Source organism: Echeneis naucrates, chromosome 9 (genome assembly GCF_900963305.1).
Source record: "Echeneis naucrates chromosome 9, fEcheNa1.1, whole genome shotgun sequence".
Taxonomy (NCBI): Eukaryota; Metazoa; Chordata; class Actinopteri; order Carangiformes; family Echeneidae; genus Echeneis; species Echeneis naucrates.
Genome location: NC_042519.1, coordinates 18283135 through 18294929, shown reverse-complemented (window position 1 = coordinate 18294929; position 11795 = coordinate 18283135). Strand labels below are relative to the sequence as shown.

At 41.3% G+C, this 11795-nt stretch overlaps 1 protein-coding gene across 1 annotated transcript; it reads left to right on the top strand.

The window, feature by feature from the left end:
* The first annotated feature begins 4373 nt into the window (after positions 1–4373).
* septin5a (septin 5a) lies at positions 4374–11363 on the top strand. Its single transcript, XM_029509708.1, has 11 exons — positions 4374–4756; positions 6136–6226; positions 6533–6619; positions 7397–7520; positions 7628–7762; positions 7888–8005; positions 8115–8216; positions 9254–9350; positions 9440–9575; positions 9696–9798; positions 10764–11363. The coding sequence occupies exons 1-11, from the start codon at positions 4682–4684 to the stop codon at positions 10824–10826; spliced, it is 1131 nt and encodes a 376-aa protein (XP_029365568.1). The 5' UTR covers positions 4374–4681; the 3' UTR covers positions 10827–11363.
* The last annotated feature ends 432 nt before the right edge of the window (positions 11364–11795 follow it).

Genomic DNA, 11795 nt, shown 5'->3' with positions numbered 1-11795 from the left:
CTAATAGTCAAACTGGATGAAATAGGGTTTTTACTACCCTCTATTTTTAGCTGAGGATTTATACACATTTGGCTGCTTTGTGACAATTACAGCAGCAGGACAGTTCTTTGGAAACTAAAATAAAAAATGGTGCTGCAAAATAGTTGTATGGATGGATGGACAGTTGTACAGAAGGCACAGATGCCTAAGATATGTGTAAGATTAGTTTTGTTTTTTGGCAGGAAGACAAATGTAGAATATCACCAGACTTTTCCTTAATGTCCATTTTTCTGCTCCGTTCGTCTGTACTTTTTGTATCCATTTGCTAATTGTTCATTGATGCAAATCAAGATTATAGCCATGCTCTCACAAGTGCCCATTGTCACTGAATAAGTGGATGCTTCAGCTGTCCTCTGAGATCCAAGTGGGGTTCAATGAAGCTATTTTATTGTTGCCTGAGCAGTTACATGCTGTCAGATTAGCATGTTGAAGAGCCAAGTGCTCTGCAGGAGTTCGCATGTCTAAGAAGGAAAAACACAAATGGAGTGGAAAGCGAAGGGGCTCAGGATCCATTCATATTGTGTTTACGGCCCCCCTCCTTCTGCCCCACTCGCCACCACCCTCTCACCCCTTGTATCCTCCCGTACCTCGCTTGCTAGTCAGCAGGTTAGTAACAGGCTAACAGGCAAGTTAGTAGAAGCATTGAGGGTTAATGGTGTTAAAGTGCCAGCTGGGCGGCCGTGAGATGCAGAGAAGTTAACTTGAAGGTCAGCGCTCTTCACTGCCACATCGCAGGTCATCTGGCAGCTTCAAGCTGATGACACTCCACATGATTTTAGGAGCAGTTGTCACCATGATTTAACCACTTGATAGCTGATCTTCAAGATCAGGTCCACATCCCCACAGAGTCAAAACATGTTATTCGATCTGTCAGAGGACAACATTTGGAGCATCCTACTTCTGTTAGGAATCCAAGAATGACCGGCTTTACTGCATGATCGTAACTTTTGAAACTCCCTTAATTTGATACTTTGGGGGATTTTGTTCCACCCACCTGACCTGATATTGTTTGTGCACCGGCTTGGATAATCATGTTGCGTAATGTCAGCAGTATCTTATTGTGTAACTCACATTTCAATGTCTTCTATTGTTGTGGTTTTATTACGCTGACGCTTGTTTTTAGAGCTGACGTTCTCAGGTTGCAAGATAATTCACCCGCACAAAATAAGGCACATTGCCATGAAAACGCAGCGTACTTTGTCCTGTATATGTTGTTGGTGGACGTGTGTGTGGTGAGGCTCTGCTTTGAACGATGGAGAGTCATGATTTGAAGTGTCCTTCGTTCATGCTGCATGTCTGTGCTGGGTTGTCTTTTCCCTTAAAACTCTCTGACTAAGGGGGACTGATGTGTGACTCCTTCGGATCGTGTGTGTGTGTGTGTGTGTATACCCTGGCAGTTGGGTAGACTACTGTGGCTTTTTGAGAGTTGTCTCCTTTGTATAAATTTCCAAAGCTTTGTGTAAATTGGGAGGAAGAAACAGAGTAACGCCTGCTGATTGAGTGGCTGATCCCTGGATCTGTGCCTCTGTACCACTGTCCAAAACACTGACTGACAAAAAAACAAACAAACAAACAAACACACAGAGTCATTGGGCAGCTTTTCCAATAATATTCAGATAGAGCAGAAGACACTTCCTCTGTTTTTTAGAGGAAGTGTCTTCTTCTCATTATGAGTAACTCGGGGCACAAAGTCAACAGCCAAATTGTGCATCCTGTGCGTTTTCCAACAATTTGTTATGCAGTTGACAGTGAGCAACTGGAGACGAGTCACTGAGTGTTAGTTCTACAGTCTTATTCATTTATACATTTATACAAAATGCTGAATCAATTAATTTAGTTGATTTAAAGAAAGCTGAACGTGTTCAGCAAAGAACGTCATGAATTCTTTGTTGAATTCTAATGTTATAATGCTCTCTGGAAAATACAGTCCAATCACTTTGGAAGACTTCTGAGCCTTTGAGAATTAAAAGCAAATTTTTCACAGTTTTAAGACAATTTATAACCTAAATAATACTTCAAAACAATAATCAGAAGAAAAATTCATCATGACAATAATCATGAGTGAGGTAGAAAAGAAGAGAGTTTAGAGAGGACGGCTGATGCATGAAAACAAAACAACTTCAAAGATAGAGAATCACGTTAAAGCTGTAGAAAAGAGTTGACTGGGAAAATACCTTTTAACTTTCCCTCATGTCATGTTTATTCCTTCATCCTTAAAGTTTCTCTGCACCTGCCGCTCCACGTCCCACCCTCCTTCTCTCTGTTTGTGTTTGACCAGCTGGAAAGAGACGGAGAGGTGAGGCTGAGCCGCAGCTCTGTCACAGGAATCACATTACGTCTGTGCAGCTTGTTATGACTTTCATATCATCTTCACTCTAACTTGGTAAACTGGCCATCTCCAGCAAGTTCGTAGCTTTAGTCAGATGTGCTGTTTGAATCCAAATGTGTGTTCAGAAGAGGAGCAACAATTTCTAATAAAATGTAATTAAGTTATAAGGAGGTTGTATGAGTGTGTGTGTGTATGTTTGTTTGTATATATATATATATATATATATGGGTGAAAGAGACAGCTGGCCACTGACAAAGGCTGAGGGTGGGGGGGTTTGGCCCGGGGCTATTGTAATACCATTTAAAGACATCTGTTCCTTTCTTCTATTCAGCAGGAGCCATCCCACCCCCCCACAAACACTTACACACTCTTTCATCTTTAAAATCACCCAAACGCTTCACTCAGCATCAGCACCACTGAGGTTCAGAAAACCATCTCTTCTGGCGTTATAAAAAATCCTAACCCATTCATTTTTTTATCTGAGTTGAGCCCTCTGTCTCCCTCCCGTGGTGGGGGATGGGACTGTCATATCCGGTACGTGGCATCACCCTGGGGTGTGTCCACTTTGGGAGAGAAAATAGGAAAAAAAAAATCTTCAGCTTCTTTTATTTCAAAGAGAATTTAAGCTCTGCTGCCCACATTATGAGTGAGACAGGCACACCCACCCACACACACACACCCACACACACACACACACACACACACACACCCACACACACACACACACACACACACCCACACACACACGCACATACACGCACGCACACACACACCGCTGTCACATCTGGAAGCAATTGAGTACAACCTCTGCAATGAAATATACCTCATTCACCTCCACACACAAACACACACACTGTTGGAGTAACCAGAGCAGACGACATGGAGGCTGGTTTCCTTCACATCACTGCTGAACTATTTCAAATCGAGATACCGCTTTAGTTAAAAATGCCCCCATTAACATCTGGAACCAGTTTTAGTGTCTTAACAAAACCAATTCATTGATTGATTGGATACTTTTGACTAAATTGGAGGATAATTAAAGAACTACAGTAGAGAAGATGTCTATTGCCAACAAAAAAATGAAAATAATTTTTTTTTTCTGGCTGCTGTGAACCGATTTATATGTGTTTGTTTATTCCATTTTCATGCGTCTGAAGATGTAACATGAGATGCAATTCACTTTTGTACTTTACTGGAGATAGTGCTGACATGGAGCCCTTTGTCACGTCTCAAATATTTATGAGTCTGTGGCAGCTCCACCAAAGACACATTTTCCCTCTATATAGATGGTTTCAGCTGAAATAAACGAAGTAATCAGATTATATACAATACTTCAGCAGAGGTGGGCTTATGTTGAAACGCTTCTTCTTTTCTCTTTCACTTATTATCTCAGTAACCCTCAAATTTATCTTGAGACTAATTCGGTAATATCAGAGATGCTTTCCTCATGAGTCATTTTGATTTCCAAACATTTGTCTGCCGCTGAAACTTTAGAATTTCCTTGATACTTTACTCAATTTAAAGAGCTCAACACATCTTAATAGCCACCTTGTTTTATTTCATGCTGGTCAAGCTTGAATTAATAATACCTTTGGCTCATATTTCAGGTTTTCACTGCAAGCCTCAGGTGTGTTACAGTGCTGAGTCAACACAGTTCAGTTCACACAAACATTACAGCATTCGGCAAATATCTGGATTGCCCAATTCATTCGTTTGTTAATTTGATTATCGCATCCAACAAGCACACGTCCGCTCCTCCTCTCAGTACAGACTTTTATTTTTCGGCTGTTGGAGTTGGGGGAGGGAATTCAGGCTGAATGAATGAGTTTCTTTTAGACTTTCACTTCTTCCATCCCTGCCTTGTTTCCTCCCTCAAATTGCTACCTCTCTCTTCCTCCCTCTCTCCTTTTCCTTCCCACTCAGTGAGAATTCCTCCGTACCTGTCTGAACAGGGAGAGTCAGACCGCCGTAGGGCAGCGCAAAGAAACAAATAGACAGAAAGAGTGAGAGGGGCAGGGAAAAAGAAAAAGGGAATTAGCAGAAAGAAAGGAGGAGGAACTAAAGGCACATATTTAAAGAGCACAAACAGGAAAGAGGTGTGTTTTAGACTATTTTGGAGCAGAGAGAGAGTGAAAGGCGAGTTTATCAAGTTCTCAAGGTTTGAATGTGCTGTACCCCGTGCCTTACTGAACTGTTGTTGGGGTTTCTGTTTTTTGTTTTCTTTTCTTTTTTCTTTGTTCCGTTGATGTTTTTCCCTTTTTAAGTTTGTGAGACCTTTGGCTATTTTGGTCTGTCAGTGTTGAGCAGTTTAGGATGGATGCCATCATGCTGCAAGAAAAACTTGTGGAACGATTGCTGTGCCCGCGAGTGAGAACGGCCAGGCAGAAGGTAAAGTCTTGGATTTGTGGGAAGAAATACATGTAGACAAGAGCAAAGTTGTGCTTTTATTTCAAACTTCATTTAGAAAGACTTGAAGAAGAGGCCATCTCACCTGTAAGAGCCGCTGTCAGCCTGGTGTTGGTGTTATTCTGTGGTGGTGTCTGAGCGTAGTTTGGGCTTCATTCTTTTTCTGGGATTACTCATTAATATGTCTGGCATGCAGTGATTGCACCACCTGTGGTTTTTTGCTATGTGTGTGCAAGCTTTAATGAATACAATTCTCAGCCAAGGGGGCTGTCGGAAATGCCTTTGACAAGTTATGACAGCGTATGAGGATGCTGGCTGGGTGTTTGGTTTGTGTCTTTGCAGAATTAGAAAAGAGCTTTTTGCGTCTGTTGAATGCAGCTTCTGTCCGTGTGTGAACGCTCCCTGTGGGCCTCCAGTGTGTATTTATATCTACACATGTCAGCATGTAGCACTGTATGGTAAAGATGACGTTCTGCCAGATGCAGAAGGGAAAACTTACTGGACTGAGAGCTACTGTCCAACACAATGAGAGCCTGGTGTCCTATGGCTCTCTTTGTGTGTTTCCCAGAAAGATTTACTGGAAAATCTGAGACACTGGTTATTCTCAGCTGCTCAGGGAGGAATGCCGTGCACGTGTTTTTCCATGCCGTTGTAGATTTTCTGTATTATGCACCCCGCCTGTCTGTTGTGGTAATTTTATAGCATCAGGCGCCACCAGATCCACGTCGTCCTGAGAGCCCTCCGAATGTTATTTCAATATTTGGCTTCTATTTTTGAAGCTGTTGGGATTTTTTGCTTTATAGTAGAACTTAAACAATTAGTCTACAATCCAATAAGTGGAATTAGCCAGCATGTTGAGTATGTGCCACACAGTGTTGAAAGAAATACTCTTTACTTAAAGAAGTGGCAATATCACATTGGAGAAATACTCAGTTATAAGTAGTACTGCATCAGTAGATTGCATCATTTTTAACTGTGGGCAGTAGAAATTTTCACTGAACAGAAGCTGATGTGAAGATGTGGTTGTTGCTGGAGTCTGTACCAGGCTACCTGTTCCTTATGTCTGGACAATGCAATCCTGCAGGGCATTCAGAAACTGACTGAAGCAAATGTGCAAAACTATAAACAGTATAAGCAGTACTAAAAAAAAAAAAAGTAAAAAAATATTCACAAATGTAAAAGTCCAAATTGAAAATGTTTAATTTGTTTGCTTAAAAAGTTTGAATCAAAATATTTCTCCTTCCATCAAGTTGAATACTTACTTACTTGAATACTAAAGACACGATGAATCTTTATTTCAAGATGCATTAATGCATTAATCAACATCCATGTTCTTCTTTGTGTCTTTTTTTCCATCTCAGGAGAAACAATATGTGGGTTTTGCGACTCTGCCCAACCAGGTCCACAGGAAGTCTGTGAAGAAAGGCTTCGACTTCACGCTGATGGTGGCAGGTCAGTTTGGGCCTGAATGTGCAACCAGAACAGAAAGCTTTTATTGATTTAACGTTGTGGTACTTCTGAAGGGTGTTGCTGAGATTTATTGATACAAATGCTGATGACAAAATATGAGAAACCTGGAAGTTTTAAGGGGTTAGGTTTAAAATTAAATCAACATCTGTATGAAACCGTTTCAACTCAAACTGAGGGATGAAAAGTTTTAACTTTTGATACAAAACGCACGGGCAGCTGTTTATGTGGATGTTGTTTAGGTTGTTAGATACATGCACACGATAACTTTTGGTCCGACCTGTGTGGCAGGAGAGTCTGGTATGGGTAAATCCACCCTGGTCAACAGCCTGTTCCTCACAGACCTCTACAAAGACAGGAAGTTACTGAACGCTGAGGGTGAGTCTTCCTGCTCTTAACATCTCTGTTTGTCAGTCATTTAACACAGGCCAGGTTAATTTCAGATTATTTAATTGTTCATTTTCATGCAGTTTAGAACGAGAGGAAAATATCTGCTTTTACAATTATCAGTTATTAAGCCACACAGTTCTTGTCTTCAATGTGATATTAGCTTGCCCCTATAAACAAATCAGAGTTTTGAACAGTTGGTCCAGTTTGATGAGGCAGCATCAACTCTGCACCTACTGGGTGTAAATATCAAATAACAATAAATCTCTAAGTAACTTGTTTGTGTGGCAATCATTTGTATTTTTTTGAATGTATGTACTATAACAAAGTAAAACTTGAACTCATGAACACTAAATTTGTATTCATTCATTACTGAAAACGGTTTCTGTTGAAGTCATTTTGCTGCAAAATCTGCAGCACCCAGCTGTTTTAGATCTTTTTTACATTAAATTATATATTCATGACCTGTTATTTGTAGTCTTGTCATGACCTGTTGTACCTTCAGTAAGAGGCTCAGTGCTGCAGAGTGCAGGGGTTTAAAGCTTTAACGAACTTAGAACATTTCTTGTTTATAGTAATAAAAAATATCAAATGTAAAGAGCTTCATATTTTTCAGGTAGATGATGATCTTAAGTCCTGAAGCACTCATTCAGGGATCATTTTGCAGCTATTATTGGACACTCTCATTGGCCTGCTGTTCCAGCAGCTTCACCTCATTTCTGCCTGCCACTAACTTTCCTACTCCTTCGGTGTGCCAATGCTCTTCAGAGCGAATCAACCAGACAGTGGAGATCATCAAACACACTGTAGACATCGAGGAGAAAGGAGTGAAGCTCAAACTGACCATCGTGGACACTCCAGGGTTTGGAGATGCTGTCAACAACAACGAGTGGTGAGCTGGTCCTGCTGGTCTGGGCGGCTGTGCCTGGTCCGGCCTGCTCACTTGTATTCACAGAGTCCAGAGGAGCTGCTAATGTAGCCTGTGTGTGTGTTTCTTAGCTGGAAGCCCATTACAGACTACATAGATCAGCAGTTTGAGCAATACTTCAGGGATGAGAGCGGCCTGAATAGAAAGAACATCCAGGACAACAGAGTCCACTGCTGCCTCTACTTCATTCCTCCATTCGGACATGGGTAATAACACACACATGAACACAGACTGTGACGGCACATTGTTGTGCAATAGGTGAAAGTGGAGGTGTCATTTAAAACTGCTTTGATTAGGAGGACTGATGTCTCCTGTGGCCTTTCCTCCACAGGCTACGTCCGGTTGATGTCGAGTTCATGAAGGCTCTGCACGAAAAAGTGAACATAATTCCACTTATTGCAAAAGCTGACTGTCTCACACCCAACGAGATAAAGAAGCTCAAAGACCGAGTGAGTCCAAGTCCTGGAGCTCTGTATGTTTCCTGTGTCAAGCCTGATCCCTGTAACCCTGGTTTGTCTTTGTGTGTGTGTGTGTGTGTGTGTGAACTTCAACGTTCAGATACGAGAGGAAATAGACAAGTTTGGGATCAAAGTTTATCAGTTCCCTGAATGTGACTCTGACGAGGATGAAGAGTTTAAACAACTTGACAAAGAGCTGAAGGTGAGTTTTGACAAACATTACTGGAATGAATTTAATCTCTTTATTTTGTCATTTTATTTTCATTTTGATACCATGTCGTAGTACCTTTCCTGTACCTTATTTTTGTTTGGGTACCCCTCACATGCTTAGAATAGAAACATGTTTTTGCTGAAACAATGTCCCAATAACTCAGGATAATCCCCAGGCTTCACTGTGAGCCACTTTTACAGGATTTTAACATCTGGTAGAAAGCAGTTGTGAAAGCAGCGGGGCCTGTTGATTTTCAAGAATAAAGACTTCAATGTGTGTCACATCACCTCTGTCCGACCTCCCTGGTGTTTGAATGTGCGCTGAAGGACCTCACAGGACAGCAGTCTGCTCCAGTCTTTCTGTTTTTCTGTGATTGTTATTGTTGTGAAAACAAGCAGAAAAGTGAAACAAAGTGTAACAAAGGGTTCTTTTGTCAACATAGAACGTGACGTTGAAGTGGAGGTTAGGACTTTCCACAGTTCCGTCTGAGAAGTGGGAAGGATTTTTGGAAAATCAATTTTGAAAAAAGAAAAAGTGTCCACACAACCTGGAGTATCAGCTGAAAGTCAACATGACAGACATTTCGACCAACACACTCATATTGTTTTTGTAGCTCACTGAAAAGACTAACTGGGGCACCACATAACAGTTAAGATGATATTAGATTTAAGTGTACAGAGGTTGATTAATTATCTCAGAGATCTTAATGAAATTAGATTCACCTACATGGCTAAATACCGTGATAGTATAATGGAGAATTTTTTGTGTGCGTGTGTGAGCCTTTAACACACGTGAGCTCTTGCAGAAGCTCACAGGCACTAAGTGATGCGGGTCTGTGACGTGAATCCACACATCAGCTGGGAAAATCTGTGAAGGAAAATAAACAACGAGGAGTGTTTTACATGTCTCAGCATTTCTTGTCACCTTTATATTGGACTGCTCATTTTCCTTCTGTATCAGCGCTCAGCACGCTCAGTCAGCTTTAGATAAGTGTCGATAAAGTCCCATCTCCGTGTCTCTGTGTGCAGGAGTGCACCCCATTTGCTGTGATTGGCAGTAACACGGTGGTGGAGGCTCGAGGGCAGAGAGTGAGGGGGAGGCTTTACCCCTGGGGGATCGTTGAGGGTAAGTTCACGTATCATCATCTCATCAGTCTCTATCCAAATCAGGCCCAGTTTGAATGTCAACACTCAGAAACAAATTTCTCTGTTCAGTGGAGAATCAGTCGCACTGTGACTTTGTGAAACTGCGGAACATGCTGATTCGGTCACACATGCACGACCTGAAAGACGTAACTTGCGACGTCCACTATGAAAACTACAGAGCACAATGCATACAGGAAATGACCAGGTATGTGTGAGCAAAAGCATCAGGCATGGAAAGTTTTGTAAACATTTTAGACAACTGCTGATGTGCACAGATTTCAGTGTAGATTTGTCTGTTCCCATCCTCTTCTTCTTCTTCTCTCAGTAAACTGGCTCAGGACAACCGTATGGAAAGTCCCATCCCCATCCTGCCGCTGTCCACTCCAGATGTGGACACTGAGAAACTTATCAAAATGAAAGATGAGGAGGTACGAGGCACCGTCTGCATCAGTCCTCACATTAGCTTCAGATATTGACCTTGTTTGAAAGGTTTGCAATGTAAATCACTTCAGAGGTCAAGTCACTGAGAAGGATTAGACTTGGGTCTAAATGTTTTCCACAGAAATTCAGGATGGTGATGCCTCAGAAGAGAATAGGTTTAAGACTGTAATCCAAATGGTACATACAATTTTGGCCTCTGCATGTTTTTTTTTTTGCAAGAGGATCCATTACTTGGAGAAAAAGTCCTTCTTAAGCCTCAGAGGTGGTTTTTCCCATCTCACTACGTGCACAGTGGGTTGCTAATGTCAGAGGGATGATTGGATGTTCATTCACCACACAAAAAATTATTAATGTAGGTTGAACTCTGACGTCTCTGTGTGTAAATATTGGATCTGTTTAGTTTCACTTAGCTGGATTGAGAAGGAATCAGCAAGTCTGGCTCTGTCTGAATCTGCCCACTGCCACCTTTAAACTTCACCAACTAACATGTTATCTACGAAAACGGTGATTTGTGGTTTTCTGAGGGGAACACAGAGATTTTTCAGACCTTTGAAGCTGCTACAAACCTGTGCTCGCTAACCGTATCTGTGTGGTTAGTGACCTGTGTGGATGGATTAATCATCAGTCTCCCCTCAAACCTTTTCCCGTGCCAAGGCTCACCATTTCCAGACTCACAAAATTACTCATATTGAGCAAAAGCCTTTAAGAATACGTTCTCTTCGATCACCTCCATACTCTGTTTCACACTTGAGCCACATGGTTGTGTGATGTAACAAACAAGCGCGTAGCAAATGACGGGGGGAGTTTTTCGTTGGGTTTTGTTTGTTTTTTGAGAGCGCGGTGCTCATGTCCATGAAAAGAACTTAGTCCACTTTTGTAAAGTCTGAATGCTTTGTTTTTGGGCTTCATGTTGAAAATGTTGAAGTCTCCTAAAGTGTCTCTTCTTCTGCAGCTGAAAAGGATGCAGGAGATGCTGAATAAGATGCAGCAGCAGATGCACGACAAAGAGCAGTGATGTCTCCGACGCCACCTGCTGCTTCTCCCCTGAACGACAGTGACACCTTCAGACACAGTGGATATCATGTGTTAGTGGCAACTCTGGCTGTACATTTATCTTAAGTTTGGTGCTTTGTATAGTTCGTCTGCCTTGGAGGGTTGTGTTTTTTCAGAGGGTTTTTTCTCCCTCTGAAACTATATGTTTTCCCACTTTGAGCCCCCCCTCCACCCGCTGTGGTTAAACAGTCTTACATATATAATATTGATGCGTAATTTAATTAACTACTCAGTGTATCTAATTTATAAATGCGATGCTAGACTTTTTGGATATTCTGTCAGGGTATGAACATGTGTGCTATGAGATGTTTTGTAAAGAAATTTAGGTTTTTGGTGATGTTTAGATTTGAACACAAAAATTGTTTTTTTATTATGTTTGGGTGTGTGAGTGTATGTATTTCCCTTTTAAATCACTCAGTATCCGTCCATAAAACTCCCAGCTGTTTGACAAAGATAATACAGTGACGTTACTTTTTATTAAAACTAAACTTTAGCTCTGGTTTGTTTGCTCTCTGATCCTCATAAATACCTTCATGTAACTTTTTTTTTTTTTTTTTTTTTTTACATATGGCAAGTCAAATTATCGTCTTCCAGCATTTTTATATGTGCTGGTTGAACTGAAAATGCACTTATTGCCAGTGGCTAACTGTGAATGGAGAGCCTTTGACATAATGAGAGGTTTGGTGCATGCACGAGCATGCTGCCATTACTCATATCCGCCAACTGCTGTGGGCCTATTTTTACTGCTTTATAGCCGATGCCCTGTGCTTGTATTAAGATACACTTCATGACCTACAAAATGCTTTGTTGCCACAATGAGATGGTAAGAATAGATCAATAATGAGGAGCAAATGCTGTGTTTCTGCTTGTGTTTTAAATCTCTCTCCTTGGAAGTGGGTTATGCCGATGAAGATGTGTATCTTGTGTGTGA

Bases quoted from the DNA above. Each gene is read 5' to 3' on its own strand.
- septin5a (XM_029509708.1), top strand. From the start codon at position 4,682: ATGGATGCCATCATGCTGCAAGAAAAACTTGTGGAACGATTGCTGTGC. The intron at 4,757-6,135 runs GTAAAGTCTTGG...TTTCCATCTCAG, and splicing joins TGAGAACGGCCAGGCAGAAG to GAGAAACAATATGTGGGTTT. The intron at 6,227-6,532 runs GTCAGTTTGGGC...CCTGTGTGGCAG, and splicing joins CTTCACGCTGATGGTGGCAG to GAGAGTCTGGTATGGGTAAA.